Genomic DNA, 25160 nt, shown 5'->3' with positions numbered 1-25160 from the left:
CCATGGAAATGTTCAGTTCAGAGCAGCGTTGACACTGAAGATCTAGCTGAGATTCTGGCCTCATTTTTTTTGGTCTCTCTTGAGCATTTTTGTAATCTTTTAAGCGTGACAAAAAAAAAATTCTAATTCATTCCTTTTACGTCTTGCATACTTGCATATTCACGTGTTGAACGAAACGGTTTGGCTGTTCACACATGTATTTTGTTTTGGCAGGTGTGGCGCGACGCAACAACCTTCTTCACTCGACGACCATGCGTGGCCCAGCTGCGGCCGGCGAACGAGGCCCGTTCGGCCCCCGCCGCCCAGCCAACCACGAGGAGGAGACCGACAGGATATTCGCGGATTCAACAGCCCAGGCCAAGAAAACCTGGCCGAACCGCACCGTTGGCGAGTCGCCTCCTTGGCAAACTCTTTTGGCCCGGGCGCGGCCACGGCTACCCGATCGCGCGCCGCGTCACGGCGCACCACACGATCCCCCCGAGCGCAAACCTACAAAAACCTTTGCTTCCCGCGGGCCCGTCCCCCGCTCCAGGGCTACCGTCTCCAGAAGCCTTGCCCGCCGTCCAGCTCCTCCGCCGATGTCCGTCGCGTCCGTGGCCGCCCTCCGGACCGCCGGCGGTTCCGGCCGCCGCCGCGGCGCGGGTTCGCCGCAGGTCGGCCTCAACGGTGCGTGCCCTCGTCTCTGCCAAGCCCACGCAACTCGTGACTCTGTTCCGTTGTGGTTATCCCGAGGCTGATCGATCCTTGTGGCCCGGCCATTGGCAGGGGGCAGGTTCCTGATGATGCAGAGGAGGGAGCTGGTGACCAAGGCCGGGATCGCGCTCGCCGTCTCCTGCTCGATGGCCACCTCCCCCGCCTCCGCCGCTGGCTCCGCGCAAGGTCTGGAGCCTGAGCTGTGCGATTCTCGAGTTCTATCAGATGACAGCAATTCAGGATCGTCAGAGGTTCGGTTCCTCCTGTCGTGCGTGCAGGGCTGGAGATTCTGCCGTTCAAACCGGACGGGTACAACTTCTGGACGTGGCGCGGCCGCCGGATTCACTACGTCGAGCAAGGCGCCGGGCAACCCATCGTGCTCATCCACGGCTTCGGCGCTTCCGCCTTCCATTGGAGGTTTGGTTAGCTTATGGGCCGGGGAAAACGAAGCCCCTTCCTTGCACTGAATGAAACGAGTTCAGTCATCTGAATGTTCTGTTGGGGCAAAGCGTGAAGCGTTTGAGTTTGAGCTGCTCTGAATGAATGAATTCAGGTACAACATCCCGGAGCTGGCGAAGAAGTACAAGGTGTACGCCATCGACCTGCTGGGGTTCGGCTGGAGCGAGAAGGCGCTGGTGGACTACGAGGCCACCATCTGGATGGAGCAGGTCTCCGACTTCCTCAGGGAGATCGTCAAGGAGCCAGCCGTCCTCGTAGGCAACAGGTACTACTACAAGTTTATCTGAACGCAATTCAGTTTCGGAGTTCAGACCTGACCGAAAGGAAAAAAAAATCCGATGGACGCGCGCGCGATCATCAGTCTAGGAGGCTTCACGACGCTGTTCACGGCGACCGAGGTGCCTGAGCTGGTCCGGGGCGTCGTGCTGCTCAACTCCGCCGGCCAGTTCGCCGATCCCAACAAGCCGGCCGCCGCGCCGGCCGAGGAGGAGGGGGAGGGCAGCCCGCTGTCCAGGTTCGTCGTGAAGCCGCTCAAGGAGGCCTTCCAGCGGGTGGTGCTGGGGTTCCTCTTCTGGCAGTCGAAGCAGCCGGCCAGGGTGGAGAAAGTCTTGAAAAGCGTAAGTCACCAGAACACGAGCTAGCTCTTCCGTTCAGTTCATCAGTTGCCATGCCGGTAGAGGTTCTCTGACCGAGCTCCTTCGCTGCCAAAAAACCCTGCAGGTCTACATCGACTCGAGCAACGTCGATGAGTACCTGGTGGGGTCGATCACGGCGCCGACGGCGGACCCGAACGCCGGCGAGGTGTACTACCGGCTGATGTCGCGGTTCATGTCGAACCAGAGCCGGTACACGCTGGACCGGCTGCTGGGGAAGCTGGCGTGCCCGCTGCTGCTGCTGTGGGGGGACCTGGACCCGTGGGTCGGCCCGGCCAAGGCCGCGCGGATCCAGGAGTTCTACGCCGACACCGCCGTCGTGCACCTGCAGGCCGGCCACTGCCCGCACGACGAGGCGCCGGAGCAGGCGAACCGGGCGCTGCTCGAGTGGCTCGCCGCCCTCGACGCCCGCGCCACGCCGGCCGAGCCCAGCCTCCAGACCGTCTGATCAGGGGGGCTCGGGGCAGTCAAAGAACACGATTTGGTGGCCCGAGTAGCATGCTAGCATGTCTTGTAGTAACAGTATTCCAGTAGTAGTATTCCATGTAGCAATTGGAGAGTTGGGTTCTTGAATGAATGATAAGTGATCGATCAAAATTCGTGCGAAAAATGAATTTCACACAAAACAATTTACTTCGAGATTGGTAACGAAAATCCTCGGTTAAACGGGCTTAGGTTGTATCAACACCCTGGCTAATCATTTCGGTCAGACGGTCACCAACACTCCAACGTTAGCCCCTTGCTCCTAAGCTTCGCTTAAAGCCGTCCGATCAGCGAGGGGTGTTGAACCAACGGTTCGCGATCGGATTTGATCGTGAGGTCATCGCTTGATGATACGCCAGCGAGCAACCCCCATCCAGTCCAAGCTCCCGTCACTTTGCCAGCCGTTGCCAATCGCGCCGGGGATCTCATCGAACCGAGCGGGGCGGGTATGTCGGAGGCGGCGGCGGGGACGAGGAGCCGGGTCCTGGTGGTGGGCGCCACCGGCCGCCTCGGCGGCAGCCTCGCGCGGGCCAGCCTCGCCGCTGGCCACCCCACCTTCGCCCTCGTCCGGCCCCACCACCTCGCCCGCCCGGACTCCCCCTCGCTGGGGCCGCTCGTAGCCGCCGGCGCCACGCTGCTCGAGGTAAATGCGCGGCATCCCTACCCTCCTGCTCCACTGGAGCGCGGCTCAGTCCGCTATAAGGCTTCGGTTCGATGTGGTTCAGGGGTCGCTGGAGGATTATCAGAGCCTGCTCAAGGCAGTACGGCAGGTGGACGTTGTCATCTGCGCGGTGCCCACGAAGCAGGCGCTCGAGCAGAAGCCCCTGATCCGGGCGATAAAGGAAGCTGGATGCGTGAAGGTGAGCTTGCAAGCCATAATGCATTTCCATTTAACTCGATCACTTTGCTAGATTTCCTGTGAACCTGCTGGCTGCGTCATGCCATATCGAAATGTTTTAGCACTAAAAGAAAAAAAAATCAATATGGGAACGTGCAGAAAAATAGATGGCACTAGTGTTAAAGGGAAGAAATTGATTTTGGCACTATGGTGGTCTGATTAATCATGGTGGGAAACTGGAAATGAAAATAACCCAGAGCATATGTTCTACAGAGAAATGGAGACTGAAAATAAGATAATTTTTAAAAGTGTATTTTGAAAAAAAAAATCCACCTATCTGTTTGCTTTATCAGTTCCGACCTTATCTGTGCCTAGCTCCAGTGCTCCAGGCATGTTACCTGCAAAACTTACACTACTTAAGTGGTGTTACTAGATAGGAGGCCTCTGTGGCGATATCACTGGTCGCATGTTAGTTTCTCACGACATGTTGTAGGAGGTTCATTCTGGATTTTTGGAACCCTTTTTTGTGACTGTTTACACCAGAAAATTTATAGTGACCATTGTTGCATTAGGAAACACGAGGTGTTGCTTCTGACTTTGCAGTGATTTATTGTAGCGATTTATTCCGGCTGAATTTGGACTTGATCCTACAAAGGTTCAAATTGGTGACATGGCTTATGGCTTCTATGAGAAGAAAATTGAAATCCGCCATTTGATAGAGACTGAAGGCATTCCTCATACCTACATATGCTGCAACTTGTTTATGCGCTATTTGCTTCCTTCACTGGTGCAGCCAGGCCTAAATGCTCCTCCCAGAGACGAAATTAAGATATTTGGTGAAGGAAACACTAAAGGTCTGATACTATTACTGCACTTTTCTTCTTTTTGGTCTGCTGTCTGAATTTGGGAAAAGTAAAAGGTCATTCTACATGTATATTTGTTACCTCAAGGAAGAACATTCTCTGCAGGCGTGTTTGTTAAGGAGGGTGATGTTGCTCAATTTACAATATGTACCATAGAGGATCCCAGGACATTAAACCAGACGCTGTATCTGAGACCTCCAGGAAACGCCTGCTCAATGAATGAGCTGGCTGACCTCTGGGAGATGAAAATCAATAAATCCCTGAAAAGGGTATATATAACAGAAGAGCAACTCCTAAAAGAAATACTTGGTAAGTTAGGTGGTAGCATTAAAACCCCTGTGTGTCCACATATTTTCTTCAAATATAATCAATATTTGTAGTTACTGACGTCAAATTTAATTTAATCCAAGTTTGAGGAGGTATCTGATGCACTGTCCTGATCTGTGATGTTTTATAATTTGATCAATACATTTCAGTTTTTTTATACCTTTACATGAATAGTTGCAAATATCAACTTATATTGATCATGGAGTAGAAGTTTGCAGCTATGTCTACAGAGAAGAATAGAGTTGATGAAAATATGAAGAAACTATGAAGCCTCTCCTTTTCTGATTGCAATTTGCAAATCATATCCTAAAAGGTTTTGTTTCTTGTATTTGTCATATATTCTCATTCTTTTTTTTTTCCCTTCTCATTGCAGATGCACCATTTCCCTTGAAGATGGATTTAATTTTTATCTATTCAGCATTTGTTAAGGGTGACCACATATATTTTGAAATTGACTTGTTGAGTGAAGGAACTCAACTGTATCCCCATGTAAAATATACAACAGTGGGCAAGTACTTAGACACACTAGTTTAGAACATTGATATATCTATATCTTTCTTGTAATTCATAAACATGTTTCAAATGGAATATTGAAAGAAGTGGAGCGTGATGAATATCTATCCATCTTTATTTGCTCTGAAAGTGAATGTGGTGATGATCTGACAAATTTTGATCTTGCATACATGACATGGTCCTTGGGCATGTTGAATCAGTAACGGGGCCATATCCAAGCAACAGACAAATCAAACAGACAAAAACTCTGATGATTTAGCAGACATCTTGAACTTTGTTTACCGAAATCTGTAAGTTTCACAGAATGAAAAAATAGTGAGAAAGGATAGGATAGAGATCGGTGCTAGGAAGTCAGAATGCAATATTTTACAGCTGCTGGGTCCTACATAAGCTGGCTCCTTTTAAAGCTATATTTTGTGTTCCTAGGAATAAATGATATATTTTGGAATAAGCAGCCTAGGTAATGTGGAAGAATGGCTGCTTCCTTTTCTTTGGTTTCTTCTATCCTTGGTGGAGTAGAAGTAGAGGACAAGAATGCCAACACAGCAAAACAAAAAGGATTTGTTTTTCTTGTCTTTCCCTCGTAGTTGTCTCCTTATAACTCTTGCTTTTGTCCTTCATTTGGACCTCCAACTGTGGGTGGTTGAACAACGTGATTCTGTTCTTGATCCTTGAGGTAACTACTTTCCTGATTCATCTTTGTTTCACTTATTTGACATAGATTTGCATCACGTGTTTCCTTCCCCTGTGCACTGCAACATCTTAAGAATAAAAGTGAATGATGATTTGGTTCTTTACAAGTCATTTTCCGTACAGTTTAGTCTCAGTAACTAAGATATGCGCTAAACTGATAATCCATTATCCATCAATAATCCTACCTATGTTTATACATAATATGCATCCAAACCTAGAAATTAGCAGGTTGGTTACTTCAAATCCAGACAGAAAGTATAAGCATGTTCTAGCTTTTAGCTTTATGCCATCATCTGTGCTCCATTAGTAAGACACCCTCCTGGTGAATAGCATGGTTCAGCATTCGGATCCCACAATCTGTGTTTTTGCGAGTCAATTTGTTTGGGCATGTTTCATTTGTTTCTGGAGTATCCCCTATATGGGAGCCTGGTTTTTGTTCCAAACAAAGTTTCAGAATTTTTAGCTAGTTCACATAAAGGTCATGATGACTTGCAGCTTTCGTTCTTTCTTTATTTCCATACAGATTTTCTCTGGGACTTCTAATTTGTTTGATTGATCAATAAAAGAAGTCACATATTGCTATTTATGTATCATTCACGAATACCATGAAGCGCACATGTAAGGTTTACAACACGGATGTCATATTTCGGATTAATCCTTTTGAATGGCAGATCCTGGATTGGTGACATTTTCAGCGATATAAAAAAGAATTATTAAAAATATTATCATCCAACTGAAGATTAACTAAAAGGTGAATCTTTTAGATTTGTTATAAACTCCTAGCAGTGAAGCCCATGATGGATCTTGCTTGCTTGAGTGATTTAACTATGCTGACATTTTGATTTTGAGTTATGCTCATACTCTATTTTATTTTGTTGATACTACAAGATTGTAATTTTAAATCTTGTGAACCACAGGAATTTCAAATTCAATCAATCATGTTAGCTGCACAGAGCAACTCAGGGCATAATAGGCATTCTCGCAATGATTCTTCCATAAAGCAAAAAAGTGGCTATGAACCTTCAGACACAGAGACTGAGTGGCATGAAAGCCCTTGGAACGATGGAGTATTGACATCAGAGAGGACTCGTTTTCCTAAAGATCCTGGTAGGAATGGCCAAGTTGGTATTAGGAGGCCCAACATATCTCCTAACCGCACAAGAGATTATCATGTTGAGAAAACTTCAAACTTGAGGTACAGTCGTACACCTCCCAGAGTAACAGAACAAAAGCGCCAACCTTCTCCACACGTGGCTGGAAAGAATGAATCACGTAAGAAGAACAGCCGGACGCCTCCCAGATTTCGTTCTTCTATGGAAAGCTTTAGTAAATCATCAATCAAGGCGAGGTTTTCGCGCAACCGATCAATTTCTACACCGAAACTACGGCCACAAGAGAAGGAACATCCTTCTAGAGCTCCTGCATTTCCTGGCACTAATCCTGTCCCAGCACGTCCAGAAAGAGAAGCTGCTGACAATATAGAAGAAGATTCGCATGCAGAAAATTGTTCCCAGGAGATCAGTGAGTTGATTGGAAATGGCAAGTTGCCTAATTACAGATATAATGAGTATGCATTTACAAGCACAGAATCAATACCTACAGGTGACATCTTCTTCTCCCGTGATTGCAGGGCGCCACTAGAGAAAACATCAACAAAACACAACAATATTGATGAATCACTTACCATGCCTTCAAATGCCCTTGCTGAGAATGATGGAGGCGCTACTCAAGATAACAACAGTAATTTAGGCCAGCTGTCACAGTTTGTTTCAGCCCGGACAGGTCTATCACGTACAACTACAAAATCCAGTTATGCTACTGGCCGCCATTCCCAAATAAGCAGCACCAACACTTTGAGTAGCCCATATAATGGTGGTAGATTAAGTGGAGAGAGTGGAAAGTTTAGTGATTTTACCGGGAAACTAGTCGGAGGTGTCATGAAATTCACATCCAGCAAAGTGCAAAATGATGCTTGGCTTCCATGTGTGACTGGCAAGGCATGCCGGAAATCAAGAACACCAATTAATAAAACGAATGATGAATCTGAATCAAGTTTCATTCAGAAGGCACTCGTTGTTGAGAAGATTAGACTTTTGTGGGCTGATAAATATCGTCCACGAAATTTAAATGGATTTACTTGCCACAGAGAGCAAGTTCATCAGCTTAAACAATTGGTAACTGCTTTTGAGTTATTTCCTAGCTAAATATGTTTTTATCTACTATAAATTTATAGTTTTTTCTTTAACAAAGTATTTGTGGTTTGCTTCTGAATTTTCACAGCCAAAAGAGTTCGGTTGTTTCAGTTCGTCCTGCCTGCTATTTTTATTAGATCGACTTAGAATTTATTAATGAGTGTGCCTAATTGGCATTTGCATGGCCATACTGTTCTGCAAGTTGTGGTTCGAGTAATTTAAAGCTGGTGCTATTGTCTTATAAATGTCAGTATCCTGTTGTGACAGGTCTCCGCGGAGATTTGCCCACATATAATTTTCAAAGGACCTCCGGGATCAGGAAAGAGGTCTTTGTGCAGAGCTGTCCTCACTGAGATATTTGGTGATTCCTCTCTGAATGTACAACCTTAAATACTGAATATGAAAAATTCTGTTAATATTATACTCTGTAAAGATTTCATCGAGTACTTTTTGCGGGTTTTCCAGGTCTCTCACTATTTGAAGAGTTGCAATGGGCAGGTTTGTTCTGTCGTAAATGCTTATCAGTCAACATTTGAACCTGTCCTTACAGTATACCATGTGATGCCATTACCTTTTAATTTTGAGTTAATTTCACAAGAGTACAACTGCTTGCACCAAACTACCCAGGAAATACATCTTCTGAAACCAGTTCCATAGAACTCCAACTGTTTGCATCCCTAGTGTTTTAAAAAGAGCACTGCATAAAGTAGTTGTGTTTTATGAGATTGAGAGAGCTAAGGCTTCCGTAATTTTGCAGGGATCTGCATCTGCGCCCATTCTTGTGCCAGTGTCATCAAGCAATCATCATGTGGAACTCAACATGAGGTCTCAATCCAAGAATGCTAGATATGCTTTGATGACTCTTGCGAATGAAATGTCAGATAAGCGTAAAATCACTGAACCAGTTGTGAGAAAGAACTTTAAAGGTATAATTCCTGCTCTGGAATTCTTTAACATTGTTCCTTTAAATGTCATTCCATTTGAACTATTCATAACATGATTAATTGTTCTTTCCAGTAATTTTGCTCTATGGTGTTGATAAAGTCAGCGAGAATAATCAGCGTTTGATAAAATGGATACTTGATTCCTCCTCTGATGCATGCAAGATAATAATGACTTGCCAGGATGAATCAAATCTCGTAGATTCTATAAAGAGTCGGTGCAAGCTTATTACAATTGGTGTTCCCAGTACACGTGAGGTGAGTTTACTTTAGCTATAACTTATAAGCCAACATTTACATGTTAGTTTTCATGAACTACCTAAGTCCCAAATCCAGGACACATGAGATAACTATTCAACTCTAGCATGTTATTTTTGCTTGACATGATGTTTATATGTGATGTATTGATGATCTCGCTTCATATTATGAGACATGGGAAAACATCCACTCTTTCTAAGTACTCCTTCAAATCTTCAATTCAAAATTATAGTTCACTTGAGCTTTATCCTAAGTCAAACATGTCCAACTTTGACCAAGTGTATAGAAAAAAAAGCACCATTATCTACAACATCAAATTAGTTTCATTGAATCCACCATGTAATATATCTTGATAGTCAATTTATTCGTTATTATAGATGCTATTATAGATGTTACATATTTTTCTCTAAAATTGGTCGAAGTTACAAAAGGTTTGACTTAGGACAAAGCTAAAGTGAACTATAATTTGGATTGGAGAGAGTAGCACATGAACATCAGTATTTCGTTAACTGTTTAGAACCACTTACTGACAATTAATTTTTTTCAGATTGTGGATATCCTCACTTATATATCAAAAAGAGAAAGTTTTGATCTTCCTGCAACTTTTGCTACTACCATTGCTAGTCAATCCAGGCAGAACTTGAGGGAGGCTATATTGGCTTTGGAGGCATGTAAAACCAAGAAGTACGATCGTAGTATCTCTCTCTTTTTGTAATGTGAAAGTTCTTGATTCATCTCGTTTTATATCATATTGCACAATTCTCTGATTTTTTAAACGTTTCCCTTTCAATCTACCAGTTACCCCTTCATTGATGGACAAGCTATACCACTAGGGTGGGAGGAGGTCCTGGAGGAACTTTCGGCAGAAATTTTGGATGATCCTGCTCCCAAAAGGTGTGACACTAGAATTAGAAGAAACTTTCTTGTGTTGGAACATAGTTGTTCCCACCACCAACTTTCACATTATAGCTTTATGGTAACTTTGATCAGTCATTATGTACATCAGTTTGTGTCTGCATGGCACAGAGTAACGACATTGAACCGTGTGATTGCATCTTACAGTTCCATTTGCATAACAGATAAAAACAAATATTGTGTAGGTTATTCTTGGCACGAGGCAAGCTCCAAAAGCTCCTGGTGGAATTTGTACCTCCTAAACTAATACTCCAGGTAAACTATGCGGACCAGAGATGAAAGTTTCTCTGTGCTTCAGGGACGTTATTGTGTCAACAGAACAACAACCATGCGTATGAACATCATTCCTGAATCTCTTGCAGAAGCTTGTAGAACTCTTCCTGAAGGGCATTCATACTAGTGTGAAGAGGGAGGTCTACTATTGGCATGCCTACTATGTGAGTTTGCTCTCATACTTCCAATTTACATGCACTTTACATGACGAGCTATGTTAATGATATATTGAGAATAATGAATTCCAGGATAAGCGGTTGCCCGTCGGTGCAAGTGCTCTGCTGAAATTGGAAGGTAAGCCGCCATTTTTTCCCTTGTATTCAAATGATTGCATATTCCAATACACAATTAATCCATACCCCCAAAGTGCTACGGGATTATGGATCTAGTTAGTAAATGATTAGACTTGGCCCTCGATCATCGCTGCATTTGAATTGACATGGGAGAAGGCGCATTGCCACTTGTCAGTGTATTTCTGTATGATCCACGGGCTTTGCAGATTGTTGCTGCGATCCCTGTAAAGTTAACGGCTATCTAATCCCTCTTGTCTTTGCTTGGGCAGAGTTTGTTGCCAAGTTCATGAGCATCCACCGCAAGAGCTTGTCAGTCGGCTCACAATGAGCCCAAGATTCCTGAGATGGCGCGGTGAAAATCGGCGGCACAACCAGCGCGGGTGCATGCATGCCGTTCAGATGTGTTGAAAATCCTGTGTGTGCTATCACTTATTATTGGTCATGGACTCATGGTGCATCCTTTTCTCGTTCCATGGTAGTACTCCCTGTCTGTATTGTGCAGTTGATGTATTTGCATTCTTTTTTTTTTCTTTTTGCCTCCGCATAGCCCTGTGCATCAGACTATAAATATAAATATGTACAGCGAATAAGTGCCTATACCTTCTGTATGGGCAATGCTTGTTGCAAACATATGGAAGCATTTGCTACATGTGAATACGTACACCAGCCGGTAACGAGCGCGTGCCATGTGTGGGCCCAGGCGCTTCGGTAGGGCCGGCGGCGGCCACGAGCAGGTGACGACGAATTACGACCCCACATGGGCTGCGCGGAGCATCGGCGGCCCAGTCTGTGAGGGCCCGCTGACGGCCTTGGTTGATATTGTCGTGTCGCGACGCGCGTCCGGGTGGGCTCTCTGTTCTCTCCCTGTGCCGGTGGTCCCACCTCCGAAGCCGCAGCCCCGGAATGGAATGGAACCCGCGACTGTACGGACGGGCGTCGGCGTCCCCCCGGTCCACGCCCGCGGTGGACGAGGTCTACCCACGCCGTTCGCCCGATTCCCCGTATATTCCCCGGGAACCAGATGCGGGTGCGCGCCTCCCCCCACCCCAGCTTCCCACTACTCCCAGCTGCCTCCACTTAGAGCGTTATCCCCGCGTGGCGCGATCCGCGCCGCCCACGTCCCCCTCGCGCGTCCATCGGACGGTCCCGGAAGAGGGGGCCGGCCAGCCGTGGGGACGCCCCGGGCCCACCCGTCCTCCCCTCGCGTCACCGAAAAGCAAAAGGCTGAGCCGCTGAAATATATCACATCGATTCGAGCCCGTGGCGCTCGCTGGACAGCAGCAGCAGCCGCAGCGAACTCGAGGCCGCTCCCTCCCTCCGCCACCTCGCGCTCCGCCTGCCTGACGCATCTCCTCGCTTTCGCCACCGGGGAGGGAGGGCGACCCTCCGATCGGCTCCGGTGAGTGGCGAGGGCCCCCCTCCTCTTTCCCTCGATCCGGCCCGGTAGTAGATCGCTGGTCGCGCGCTCGTGGTTCTGATGGCGCTGGTTTCTTGGGGGCGCTGTGCTGTGCGACGGCATTTCTTGTTTTGTCGCCCGCCCTGTGCGTGCTCGGGCGCTGCTTCTTGCCTGGTGCTTGCCTTGCCTTGCCGTCCGATGCGACCGTTGGGGCCGTTTGCTTGGCGTTTTGTGCTTCTTTGCTATTCCTTCCTGTGTTTGATCTGATGGCGGTGTAGACGTGTAGTTAGTGATCAGATGCTGGCGATTTTGTTGCGACCATTTCTCTCTCTCCCCTTTTTCTCCGTTTTCATGAAGTTTTGAAGGATTGATATGTGTTCTTTTTCTCGCTTTGTTCCTCTTTTTTTTTCCCATTGTTTTGCGTACGCTTTGGTGTTAACAAGGACAACACCATGTTACCGTATTATGCGAAAACGTTTTGCGATCGAGGTATCTTGGTTCGGATCTGCTTCGATTTGTTTTGGATTGGGTCGTTTCCTCTGTGTGGTGTTCCTTCGCTCGCTTTTTCGAGCGTCCCTTTCTTGTTTTGTTGAGTTCGCTACAAACGGGTAGAAGCGCTGCAACCTCGTGGGCTTCCCCCATCTGCTATTTGTTTCCCGTCTGGGATATAGTTCTAGTTGTGAGCATGTATTTCTCTGTACCGATTATACTTGTGTATGGTTCCTATATTTGCAAAAATGTGGTGCTGCAGTTGTTCAGGGCAAGTGTTTAGGATACTGATGTCATCTCCTCGTATTGGTCATAACTCTTGACTAAGATCATGCTAGTTTCGATTAATTTATTGCGATCCTTCTGACTGCTGCTTACGGCTTTCATAGAATAGATGTACTAATCTGACCGCACCCTTTGGCAATCGCATAAAATAGTTTCACTTGGCATTGTTTATTGGCCTCTTTCTTTGTGCTGTTTGAAGTTACTTAGAAGGCCACTTTCCATTTACCTTTTTTTGTATCTGTTTGGCTTTGAAGTTACTCAGGAGAAAGAGCTTTTCTGGATTCCCAATTTGTTGACTGTCCATGCTTAAAGTTAAGCACTCAGTTTCTGTTTTAGACCTCTAGTTTTTCTTTCTGCTTTTTTCTGGACTATTTTCAATGTGTTTGTAAATTGTTTCATGTCTGCTGGTAACAGAGCAAGAAACCAAGAACGTCTATCTTCAGTTAGTTACTTGGTCATTGGGGTCTTGTATGTGGTGGTAGTAATTTTTAGCGTAAAATTGCATCTGTTCTTTGCTAAGTCTGCCTAGCATCGCGTGTTGATCTTCAGGCAATAGAGATAGGAGCGATGCTTGTTCTGGAAATTTGAAAATTGTCTACTCTTGGATACAAGTCCACTGAGATCAGACAGTGGGCTAAACACTTAAACAGGATCATTGAGATGGCAAAGTTGCATATACACAGGATAACAACGTTGGCTTTTGTAGTAGTGATGCACATAATCTGACTTGCTTATTCATGGAGCTCATGCTTAACCTTACTTTTTTATACTATTTAATTTGCTTCCAATTCCTACTGCCCTTGATTCAGAAAAATTGTTGAATTAATGAAATTGTTTTAAATCATGTAGCCATGGCTGGAACTGCTGTTCTCAACGAGCGCATCCTTTCTTCCATGTCCCAGAAACATGTTGCTGCTCACCCATGGCATGATTTGGAGATAGGTACTTAATACTCTTAAATCTCTAAACAAGGACACATCATTTCGCTATGTTTTCTTAAGACTATGATATTGTCACATTTTCATTCCCTCATGATATATAAAATACCAAAATGCACTAGTGTTATGTGATAATGGAAAATATCTCTAATCAAGTGATTTGTTGTTTTGTCTTTGCCTAATTGAATGCGCCTTCAAATGCAGGACCAGGGGCTCCTGAAGTTTTCAACTGTGTAAGTTTACCTTCTACTACTAAATTTACAAATATGGTTGGTGTTCTGGATTCCAATCGTACTGATGGGCAAGAATTTGAAGCTTTATCTTCATACTTACATTAAGCCCCATATGACAGCATAGCAACTGATATTCGTGGCCTCTTGGTTAGCAGTCTTGGACTCCACAATCTGTAACCTCCCTACAAATATTAGGTCTACTAATACTTACTGGGACAACAGAGCTTAATTACATTGTGCCAAATCATTTTCATGATATTTAAATATGTACATCATTTTGGCTGTGATATGAATATATGACCTACTGGTTCAACATTTGTCGCACTGTCATGCAGTATGAATATATGTTGAACCAGTTCAACCATGTCTCAAGTTGTGTTACTGTGGTGTACTTATACTCACCAATTAACGGTTTTATATAAACCAGCTACGCCTACATACTAGTAGATAGCATTTGTTCCAGCCTGGGCTCCTTTATTTACCTGCCTTCAGCTGGCGTGCTGAAATTCAGCATGTCTCAAACCTATCTTTACCTGTACTTGTTCTATTTCTATTAAGTTTATGCACATGTTTTTCTTTTTCAATTTCAGGTGGTTGAGATTCCTAGAGGCAGCAAGGTTAAGTATGAGTTGGACAAGGCATCTGGTCTGATCAAGGTGAGGTCCTACGTCATGCAGTACGTTAATGTTGTTTAACCATGTTTGTTAATTTAAAATCACTTGGTGTTTGTGCATCATAGCTCCGCTCCCTATTAGAAAAGTAAATATAGTTGCCGTGCCAAGAGTTTAAGACCTCTGTCAATTAGCATTGCTCCAGACAAATGTAGTCTTTCTTTCAAAGGAATAAAGAAAAGAACAGGTCTTAATAATGTGCCATTAACAGTATGTCGATTAGGAACACTTAGGATTATGGCGGGCTTGCTTCCTACAACATTTGTTTTTTCACATCCACAATAGATAATCGGAGATTATTTGTTACAGGTTGATCGTGTCCTTTACTCCTCTGTTGTTTACCCACACAACTATGGTTTCATTCCACGCACACTCTGTGAGGATAGCGACCCCATGGACGTCCTCATCCTGATGCAGGTACTAATGTATGTAACGTTTAAAGAACTTCCATTATCATCTTTTACTCTAACATTGTGTTCTCTTGTCTGGCAGGAACAAGTTGTCCCTGGGTGTTTCCTGCGAGCTCGTGCTATTGGGCTCATGCCTATGATTGATCAGGTCTAGTTTGTCCATCACCTGATTGCATACTTTGTTTCACCTTTGTGCATCATATTCTTGCATGTAATTTGGGATCATTTGATGAATGAGCTTTGACCAAGCCAGCATAAGGCTTCTCTATGGAATAACATTTTTCCTTGTAAATTAATTCTACCTCAAGGCTGAGTTCTTACATCTTATGTAACGTTTCAATTCTACCTCATTGATCACTATCGCTAGGGAGAGAAAGATGATAAGATCATAGCAGTTTGCGCTGATGACCCTGAATACCGTCACTACACGGACATCAAGGACCTTCCTCCACATCGCCTTCAAGAGATCCGCCGCTTCTTTGAAGATTGTATGCTCTAAGATTATATCCATAGCTCATCCCAACTGTTAAATTACAGATCATCAACTGCAGTAACTACTAACTAGAGTGTAATTGTTATATTTCTGCTGTGGCTGACAGACAAGAAGAATGAAAACAAAGAGGTGGCGGTGAATGAGTTCCTCCCAGCAAAAGATGCCATCGACGCAATCAGATACTCTATGTAAGTTTTCTTTTTCGTACTCAGGCGTGATATGATACTATTCTATACTAACTTGCTTTGATACAATTTTATATAAGACAAAATTTTGCATGTTGTCAAAAACGAGCCATTTCACAAAGCTATTTCAAATGTTATACTGCAGGGACCTGTATGGCTCGTACATCATCGAAGGACTGAGGAAGTAGCAAGATTGCAGATGCTTCATGATTTACTCAGCAGCTCGAGAGTACCTGTTAACATGCACGAACTGAAATCATGACAAAGGGATATTACCTTCTGTTCATGTTGAGACAAGCTGCAGTGCCTTTTGTTTCCATTATATATACCGTGTCAAGTCCAAGCACTTGGCCTTGCTGAAATCTGTCGTCAAACCAACATTTGACAGAACGATTGCCTGATAGAAAATCACTGATGCATAAATGTCATTTGCTTATCTTCACTGTGTATTGCCATGTACCGTGAGTTTTTTTTTTATATTGTCATTCGTTGTGTGTTTTAGTGATGCTTAGGATTTGCTGTTGTTAGCTGAAAGCTCGCTATTACGAGCCAATGTTTTGGCATATCTTCTGCTTGCACAGAATCTAATTACTGGGTGCCAGTATCTGCTGCTCAGTTTCACTAGCAGCTTCTGCTTACAGGCCATCGCAGAATTCAGCCTCTTTGGAGAAACAGCAGTTGGCAAACATGGTGAGTTGCTTCCAACTTCCCGGTACCCTACAAGACTTGAGTATTTCAGCCCCTAAGCTATAAGCAATTAAACATAGGCACATAGCACACATGCCTAGCGATCTGATATTCCAGATGATGTTTAAGGCTTGTGGACCTCTTACAAAACGCCAATTTTTACACGATTTGCAAATTTGGCACCACAGAAGTTTGTATTTTTATTCAAGATTGCCACCCTTTTACAGTACAAGCTACCACCCAGACAGGCAAAATATCACGTTGCTGGACAATCCAATTCATCGTAATACACTGACATGTTTCAAAAACGCTACCCTCATGCCTCCAAAGAAACTCTAGAGCTTCAGCGCTAAAGCTGAAACAGCTTTTATCCCTCAGTAATGCCCTAGAATTTAATAAAGGTGTACTAGTGGTGTGTGGAAGGGGTATTAAGCGCCAAGGACATGAAGCATGATGGCATTCTGAGCATGCATCCGGTTTTCAGCCTGAGGGAATACGATTGAGTTGGGAGCCTCGATGACACCGTCTGTTACCTCCACCCCTCTCTCTGCAGGTAAACAATGCATGAGGTAGGCCTGTGGACCAGCAATCTCCATCATGGCTTCATCCACCTGCAGGAAAGGGTAAAAGTAGGTGTTTTAGCTGAGGGCCACCACATAAGCAACTAGCATTACTGACGAAGACCAAAAGAAGACATCTGCATAAGTGTTGCTTGTACAGTGCACCATCACTAAAGCATCATAATTATTTGTATGAGATAAAGGCTAGTATTATTATTATTATTATTATTATTATCCTTGAAGCATCTGATGGTAAGAACATAAATGATTACTTGTCCAGTTTTTCGTAAATCACCATATGGACCAGTACCAGTAAATGTAGTTGGTGTCCAGTAAGACAAGAATGAATTCTAATGAGCACATATCTTCCAATCAGGGTAGCTGACATGAGCAAAGACTTAGGGTGTAAATGAGAAAAATAGACAAACCGTGAATCCTTGGAACTTCTGTTTTCTATAATCAGCTTCTTCCTTTTGGCCCATGCTGGCCCAGACATCTGTGTAAACAACATCTGCTCCCTTAACTGCTTCCCTGGGATCATTTGTTATTTCAATCTTACTGACTCCAGCACTCCTGGCGATCTCCACTGTCTTTGCATCTGGCTCAAATCCCTTAGGACAAGCGCATACAAAGTGGAAAGGAAGCACAGCAGCCAATAGAAGCCATGAGTGCACAATATTGTTCCCATCTCCAACATAGACAACCTACATAGCGATTGAAAGGGGAGAATTGGTCACATCCACAAAATTGAAATATAAAGAAAAAGAGCACAAAATTGGTCACTTCAATGGTACATATAATGATCTACCTTGGTGTTTTCAATACGACCAATGTGCTCAAGCATAGTAAGTGCATCAGCCATTATCTGGCATGGATGGTTATAGTCAGTGAGACCATTTATGACAGGTACAGATGCATATTTCGCCAAGTCCAGAATATCCTGCCAATACCATATCGGAAGTTAGGGAGATAATGCGTAGATGCAAAATATATATATAGTAACCAACACTGAATGCAAATTTAAGGTTAATGCATGCAAGCAGAATGGTAGCAGTAAATTAGGAAGATCAAGTATCTCGGTACATGTCGACAAAACAAGATGATCCCAAAGCAAAAGGTCAACCCAGAACATCAATAATCCGCTTGATGCATTAGGTAAAGTATTTTTGATATACTATAAATGAACATATTCAAACCAAGAAAAAACACATAAGATACCTGCTAAGATAATGACATCAGTTCAAAAAACATCATGCATCGATATACCAAACACATACTAAATTGGCTTCTAGATTATTAGATTAACATACTGTTTCGGTAAAAGTGTAAAACCTACGCTAAATCAAAGTTGGTATTTCCTATTAATCTATTTCAGATTGGGAAGATCTTACTTTAGTTGCCTACTCTAATGCTCATAGTTTTGAGGTGCTCAAGCAACATAGGGAAGACAGATCAAATATGCAAGAAAATGATCCAGAATATGCGTATTAGCAGATTATGTTGGTAAACAGGTCAACCAGAAAATTCGTAATCATGAAACCAAGCTCGTACCTGGTGACCGAAAACCCTAGCCATAATGATGTCATTATAGCCAGAGAGTACTCGAGCAACATCACGAGTCTCCTCACGCTTGCCCATTTGGATATCATCAGGACCCAAATAGATAGCATGCCCACCAAGTAAGAAGAATCCTGTCTCAAATGAAACACGAGTCCTCATTGATGGCTTGGCAAAAATCATCGCCATTGATTTCCCTTTGAACGGTTGGAAGCTCCTGTCTCCAGATTTTATCGCTGTCTTAACCTCAATCGCCCGATTAAGGATATTCATGATCGTATCCATGTCAAAATCATTGATATGAAGGAAATCCTTAGGAGTCTGTTTGGCTGCAAGAAAGTGTTACAGTTAGAAGGAAGGTGTAAGCATGAAATAGCATTTCCTATATACTGAAAGCTCCCTTCAATGCCTAAAACATTTGAGTGCATATATTGGTATGAAAATTAAAGTTACATTAGTTGTACCTGTACATTTTACACCGCATCAAACAGCAAAACTAAAATCTTTACTCGGAATTAAATCAAAGTTAAATTAGTTGTACCTGTACATTTTACACTGCATCAAACAGCAAAACTAAAATCTTCAGTAGAATTATCTCAATGTGATGCAAAGTAAAATCAAATTACACAATGCACCAATCACAATGCAAAACTGCTGAGAAATTCAAGGAAAATGCAAGGTTTAGCAATTCACATACTAGTCATCAATCAAGTGACTACACCAGAACAGAAACAAGCCTGAAATTTTGGCACAGGCAATGTGGCAGCGTAGTGTCCATTCTATATTTTTCTAGTATAAAAGGGAAAAATAAACCTGGTGTAGAGTTTTGAGTGAGGAACAAAAGCTAGCTTATACAAACGTAAGGACTTGATCAAATTATAGTGACCCAAACCAACGAAATCAACCAAGCTTCGCAGCTGACAGTTTATCACATCTTAAAGCATGGCTACTTCAAACTCATTGAATCGCGCAACCGCACCGAGGACAGACCAGAGGGCGTATCACCCAGCAGAACCCTAAGAGGCCAGCGAGCCCCCAACCCATCAAGTAATCATAAAACACTTCAATGCGGCATCATAGTCCCTAACCATCTTTCCCCGCGGCGGCGGACGCGGCGGGAGTGGACACGGCGGCGGCCGCGACCCCGCGGCGGGCCATGGGCGACGCGGCGGCGATTGGGCGCGCCGCGCGCGGGGGGAGGGTGAGCGGCTGCCGGAGGCGGGGGGAGGAGAGGACGAGGTGGCCGCTGGAGCCGGAGATCGCCGCCGCCGCCGGCGTCATCGCCATCGCGGGTGGTGCGCGAGTGATTGGGGTGACGAGGCGGCGCGGCGGGGCGAAGCGGATGGGAGGACAGGTGTGTGATGGATGGGTGGGGAGTGGGAGAGTGTGGGGACTCGGATACTGGCGTCTGGCCGTCGCCGGCGTCGGGATACGGACTTGTTGGGCCGGTTCGGGGCTACTACTAGTCTAGGGTTAGGCGGCTGTTGACTGTTGACTGTTGAGTCTGTTGACGGGCACAGTAGACTAGCCCAACGGACGGTCAGGATTCTGCTTGGGTGATCAGCTGCCTTTTGCGTCACTGTTTCCACCAGCCTAAATGAAAGCCACTTTTATACTAGTAGTTCAAAGCATCGAGTGCTTCAACAGGTACCTTCCAGTTGACCTGTTCGAGCACATCATCAGAACATCCCATCTTAAAATGTTCAGGTCTGATACAAGTACAGTATACCGTATCGAAGGTGCTTAGATATTTTCTGAACCGTTCACATCATACACGAGTAGTATAAGAATCTTACCATTTAAAGTATTAAATAAAATTTATTTATAAAATTTTTCACAGATGTATGCTAATTCGTGAGACGAATCTAATTAGCCTAATTTATCTATAATTTGCAACCGTGATGCTACAATAACCATTCGCTAATTATGAATTAATATATCTCATTAGATTCGTCTCGCGAATTAGCTCAGAGGTTGTACAAATAGTTTTATAATTAGACTTTATTTAATACTACTAAATAAAATTTTCCGAAACCAAACACAGTTTAAGACAAAAAAAAAGTCCCTCTCTTTTCTCTGCAGCTTCTCCCATTTCATATTTGCAGATTGCAGCGAACGTGGCGGAAATAAAGCGATGCATTTTGTGCCTAAAAAGGTTCACTCAGGGTGTGTTCGTTTTACCCCTCTAAAACCTGAAACATCTAAACTTTAGAGGTCCGACACCGAACAGCGCTCTAATTCGGCCTCTAATAAGACTGCGATTCTTTAAAGAGGAGGAGCACTCTAAAGATTTTAGAGGGCTCTAATGGCAAACGAACACACCGTTTTTTTAGAGAATCAAGGGCCCAAAGTTCAGGTGAAATCCCCGAGGGGCGGCCCAAGTGTACATGGCTCAGAAGAAGGGAAAGGAGGCAGATGCGCCGCCTGTCCTGGTTAGCCCGTTAGTAATTTTATCTACCAGGTCCATTTAGGAGAGGAGAAAGTCCTTTCAGCCCGCGAACTATATTTTGTAGGGAGACGACAAGGACTACCGCTGCAAAAAAAACATCATGGGCCGGGATGTATTCCGAAAACAATAGACAAACAAACAAAACTGGAGCCCGAAACAAACGCCTGCGAGACAAGAGAATCGATCGATGACGTTAACGCCGGTTGGATGTAAATATTGAGCCTTACAATTCGGAATTAATATTGATTATATCTAATATTAGTTGTTTGGATGTTTTAGATATTAGTATTGGAATCTATCTCCAATACCAAGCGGTATTCAGCATACTACCTTGCCTCCTCCCTTAATTCCAACCCGTCCACCTTCGTATTCATCTGCATTCGTCTTCCCCCTCCACTCGGGCCGCGATCGCGACACACCTGCGCCGCCCTGCCTTCCCCCTCCGCCTGCCATGCACCTGCGCCACCCCGCCGCCCCCGCTTCCCCCCACCCCCGTGTCGTCGAGCCCCCTCCGTAGCGCCATCCGCGCTGCCCCCTCCTCCACGTTGACCCCCAACCTCGTCCGGCCGGATGCCGTGCCGCCGTGGCCCTCCTCTGCCGCACCGGAGCCTGGAGGATTCTTGCGCATGGAGAACTGTGGAGAGAAGAAGATCAAGATGGGTCGATTCCAATTTCATGTATGTACATCCAAACGTGAATCGATATTTGCCTCCTAGTTGAATTCCATTTATCAATTTTATCTACATCCTAACAATAGTTTTGGTATTATTCTCCATTTGCAAAGCTAGTTTGATTTGGTATTTGATCCAATTCAATGTCAAGATCTTCAGTATTGACATCCAAATGGACCCTAAAAGAAAAACACTCGGGCGATAGGTAGGAAGCAATACCGTATTTGGATTGTATGGGCACCCATGTGAGTTTGTATGAGCGTTCGTGTGTGTATCCCAATGCAAAGAAATATGCGTTGACACAATCTAGCTTGGGGTAAAGGGAAAAAAACAGCAGAAGTGAAATATCGTTGTCCAGGTCCGAAGGTAGATAAACTGACACCGTAAAACCGTACGCAAGACCATATGATTTTTGTTCCCTTTCTTTCTCCCGAAGGCAGTAGGAGACACGATAACGTGACGAGGTCAGGAAGACCATGTTTTCTTCTTTATAATAACATGATGACGTCAGGAGGGCTTGTTGCGCAAGAAGAGTGAAAGAAGAGGAACCAAGATTTCTAGTTCCAGTATAGCCCGGCAGGGGTTATCCTATCCATCCATAGTAGTACTTTTATATTCTCAAGATCTGTACCCTACTTTGATTTATATCTTATCACGTACCTTCTATTGTGTACCAACGTATATATACGGTAATAGCTGTTCATGATCTGTACGTAATAAAATAGCCGGCTCCCTCTCTCACCGTTTCAAAATCATTTGAACCAGCTCTCCTGTCTCGCCTCTCCCCTCCCCCACCGATGGTACAGATCCGCCTCGGCGGCGGCGACTCACCGACTCTGCTCATCGGAGCAACGACGGCGAGCCCCGCCAAGGCCAGATCCAGTATTAGGGGTGAGACATCCACAAGCTCGCCGTTGCAGCCCCCAGTCCATGGCTAATCGACTTGTCCGACGATGATGACGAGGGTGCGAAGTTGTGCCTTCGATGGCTCGTCGCCGACGCACGGGGCGTAGGGCGCTTCGCGACGACCCAGGGGCGGCGGTGAGGCGTACGAGGTGAGTCTCACTTCGGCATCACAGCTAGAGCTGCTTGCCACACCTCTCGCCCATCTCATATGGTCTTCATTCGGCAGCATGTGGCAGATCTGGCGACGAGCAACACAACCTACTTGGTCTCCAGCGCCGTCGCACCCGCGCCGGCGTGCTGGCCTCGAGGCTCTACGTGCCGCCGGCATACAGGGCCGCCGCACACGCTTGTTCGTCGCCAGCATCGTCGGATGGCCCAGCAGCCGCACCTGCACACCCGGCAGGCAGGCCTCCCGGCCGCCGCACTTGCTCGCCGTCGTCTGCCTCGTCGAATGGCCCAACCGCCTGTGCCCCCACTTGGGTAGGAGCCGCAGCCGCCGATTCAGTTGGGAGAAGATTTGGGGAAAACAGAGAGCAGAGCGAGAAGCGCTACTGCTTGCCTGATGCTACTCTATTCTTGGATAAGAAATTGCGGAGAGAAAGGGAGAAGACTTTCGTGCTGCTTGCAGATTTGGAAAATGAGAAGCAGATAGAGCTGCTTCTGTTGGATTGATCTCCCAGAGACCCTCGAAACCTAACGGGCCCAATGGGCCTCCTCTCACTTGCGCCCTGATCGGGAGCGCTCCAGCTCGTTCGTAGTTAGTAGGCCCCCGTCGCACTGTGCTATAAAAGGAAGGTGGGGGCCAGCGGCACAAGACACGAGGTTCACCGCCACCGCCACCCCACCGACAGTCTAAACCCTAGCCAATCTAGGGGAAGCGCAGCAGCGGCGGGAAGACTCACCCACGGCCGTCGTCAACACTGCCACCGCGTCCCCGCACTCCTCGGTTGCGACCCGAAGCTTGACTACCTCAAGCATCACCGCCCCTTCTGCTGCTCCTTCGATGCATGGCCACGACGGTATAGATCCCATGCCCCTTCTCCTCTCTCTCTCACACACTCGATTTTTTAGATCCACTCGACTTCTTCCGATCTTTTCACGCGGTAGTCGATCCACGACTCTTAACAGCTTCCTGTTGTGCTTTGCTGGTGAAGAACAGAGATCCACAGAAGGTACGATCCCCTGCACTTCTCCATTTCCATGTTGATGCAGATCGGTCAATGTATTTTGGTATATCATGCATGGACTATAATTTCTGTGTGCTACATTACGTATGATTTTTCTTCTTGATTTCATTCCAACTGTTCAAACTTGTAATATCTTTTATTGTTAGAGATATGCTTGCTTAGCTGCTACTAGCAATGATGGATGTGTAATTATTGTGAGAGATTTTCTTGCTTAGCTCGGGTAGTGATTTTTCCTTTTATTTTATAGGGTATATTACTAGCTAAATTAATACTTGGTATAAGCTGATGTCAAGACTGCACCTTGTATGATGTTTTTTGCTTGTGCAATATGCTGATCCATTTTTCTTGCCAATTGATTTTATTGAGTGGAGAGATTCTAATTTTTGTTCTGATATGTGTGCAACTGGGAACACTCTCTGCTCCGCCTCACGCCGTTCTCACTTTTTTGATCTCTGGTGGTTCCTTAGATTCTTGATCTAGCAGCACCATTGCAAACGAAGGAGCTGGTAGATGAAGTATAATTCCATATCTAAGTTCAAATCACAAGAATATGTGCTTTTAGCAATGTTTTGATTAGGGTCTTGCTTCTCTAAGATAGACACTGGCCTCGCGATCTATGTAGGACCATGTACATTTTTGTTTGGATGAGGCTTTGATTCTCAAATAAATTTGCATATGATCTTTTATATTATTTTAAATCTAGTTGTTGAAATACAATATGTACAGGTACACGTGTGGCACTCTGATATTCTTTGACCATGTTTCGAAAATTCCTAGCAATTTTGTATCTCTATCATCCATATATATCAATGTGCTTAGGCTCGGGTACTGGTTGGTTCCAGATAAATTGGTTAATGTGCAGCGTATACATCACGTTACGTAAATAGCCTGGACATATGTGCTAGAGATGATGCTCAACGGAGAGTAAATTTATTGATATTTTTATATATATATATATATATGGCATTACAAATGAGTACATGTACAAATGGTACTTAGTGTATTCCGGCACCAGCTCGCACATGAAGTTAGAAAATAAGTATAAATATAACCCTATAAGTGAGTATTTATAGGCAAGGTACCATCATGTATCGGTACCATCATGTAGCGGTACCATGTACCGGTATGGATATATTTTAGTTACACTTTAATCCTCTCCAGGGTCCACTACTTGAACTCAAAATTCAAAAGATCGTAGGTGCCTTTGGTTCAACTGTGAGCTGTGAAAAAGCTGTTGTCAGATGTATGTTGTGAAAAATCTGCTGTGAGATGGCTGCTGTGAAAAAGCTGAAAGTCGTTTGGTTCAAACTACTGTGAGTTGTCGACTGTTAAAAAGCTATATATTATCTTTATGCAAATTGACAGTATACAATATTTCTTTGTGATGACCAAATTCTTTTTCCTTTAAATCTTTATTTTTATATATATGAAAATATTTGGAGTTAACTTTTTCTATTCTTTTTTATTTTTATTTTCCTATATATGAAAATTTTTATTTTCTTATATATAAAAGAGAATTGAAAGGGTATATATATGACCAATAGTAGGTGTGTAGTTTTTACAAATTCGGAAAAGCTGCAAAAGCAGGGTACAACCTGCTTTCAAATTTGTACTACAGAAAAACAGCTTTTTCAAAATAGCTGCAGAAA

At 44.6% G+C, this 25160-nt stretch overlaps 5 protein-coding genes across 15 annotated transcripts; 4 read left to right on the top strand and 1 right to left on the bottom strand.

Annotated features, from left to right (window-relative positions):
• The first annotated feature begins 504 nt into the window (after positions 1–504).
• Positions 505–2253, top strand: LOC112878967 (pheophytinase, chloroplastic). Its single transcript, XM_025943252.1, has 6 exons — positions 505–666; positions 766–879; positions 972–1110; positions 1247–1417; positions 1514–1769; positions 1873–2253. Exons 1-6 carry the CDS (start codon positions 579–581, stop codon positions 2251–2253), a joined length of 1149 nt encoding a protein of 382 aa, XP_025799037.1. The 5' UTR covers positions 505–578.
• A 355-nt stretch (positions 2254–2608) lies between these two features.
• Positions 2609–4938, top strand: LOC112878970 (probable pinoresinol-lariciresinol reductase 3). Its single transcript, XM_025943254.1, has 5 exons — positions 2609–2931; positions 3014–3148; positions 3743–3980; positions 4095–4298; positions 4690–4938. Exons 1-5 carry the CDS (start codon positions 2737–2739, stop codon positions 4848–4850), a joined length of 933 nt encoding a protein of 310 aa, XP_025799039.1. The 5' UTR covers positions 2609–2736; the 3' UTR covers positions 4851–4938.
• Positions 4939–5145: 207 nt separating this feature from the next.
• Positions 5146–10946, top strand: LOC112878966 (replication factor C subunit 3-like). Of its 3 annotated transcripts, XM_025943250.1 has the most exons (12): positions 5146–5505; positions 6440–7696; positions 7982–8092; positions 8180–8212; positions 8472–8640; positions 8732–8913; positions 9461–9597; positions 9712–9807; positions 10014–10083; positions 10191–10265; positions 10350–10395; positions 10664–10946. In XM_025943250.1, exons 2-12 carry the CDS (start codon positions 6461–6463, stop codon positions 10720–10722), a joined length of 2214 nt encoding a protein of 737 aa, XP_025799035.1. In that variant the 5' UTR covers positions 5146–5505; positions 6440–6460; the 3' UTR covers positions 10723–10946. The 3 variants fall into 3 exon arrangements, with proteins under 3 accessions (XP_025799035.1, XP_025799034.1, XP_025799036.1); XM_025943249.1 differs by lacking the exon at positions 5146–5505 and having other exon boundaries at positions 6279–7696; XM_025943251.1 differs by lacking the exons at positions 5146–5505; positions 6440–7696 and having other exon boundaries at positions 7982–8075.
• Positions 10947–11636: 690 nt separating this feature from the next.
• Positions 11637–15941, top strand: LOC112878971 (soluble inorganic pyrophosphatase). Of its 9 annotated transcripts, none has more exons than XM_025943257.1 (9): positions 11637–11793; positions 13414–13506; positions 13707–13735; positions 14326–14391; positions 14716–14823; positions 14899–14964; positions 15184–15304; positions 15416–15497; positions 15640–15941. In XM_025943257.1, the coding sequence occupies exons 2-9, from the start codon at positions 13416–13418 to the stop codon at positions 15680–15682; spliced, it is 606 nt and encodes a 201-aa protein (XP_025799042.1). In that variant the 5' UTR covers positions 11637–11793; positions 13414–13415; the 3' UTR covers positions 15683–15941. The 9 variants fall into 9 exon arrangements, with proteins under 9 accessions (XP_025799042.1, XP_025799043.1, XP_025799049.1 ...); XM_025943258.1 differs by having other exon boundaries at positions 11652–11800; XM_025943264.1 differs by lacking the exon at positions 11637–11793 and adding an exon at positions 11944–11964.
• A 407-nt stretch (positions 15942–16348) lies between these two features.
• LOC112878969 (ornithine carbamoyltransferase, chloroplastic) lies at positions 16349–19719 on the bottom strand. Its single transcript, XM_025943253.1, has 5 exons — positions 19387–19719; positions 18293–18627; positions 17550–17681; positions 17170–17445; positions 16349–16792 (listed from the first exon to the last, which is right to left on the bottom strand). Exons 1-5 carry the CDS (start codon positions 19583–19585, stop codon positions 16610–16612), a joined length of 1125 nt encoding a protein of 374 aa, XP_025799038.1. The 5' UTR covers positions 19586–19719; the 3' UTR covers positions 16349–16609.
• Positions 19720–25160: the final 5441 nt, after the last annotated feature.

This window comes from Panicum hallii, chromosome 1, assembly GCF_002211085.1.
Source record: "Panicum hallii strain FIL2 chromosome 1, PHallii_v3.1, whole genome shotgun sequence".
NCBI classification, from domain to species: Eukaryota; Viridiplantae; Streptophyta; class Magnoliopsida; order Poales; family Poaceae; genus Panicum; species Panicum hallii.
Note: the sequence above shows the minus strand (reverse complement) of the source record. Positions and strands in the feature narration are given on the sequence as shown.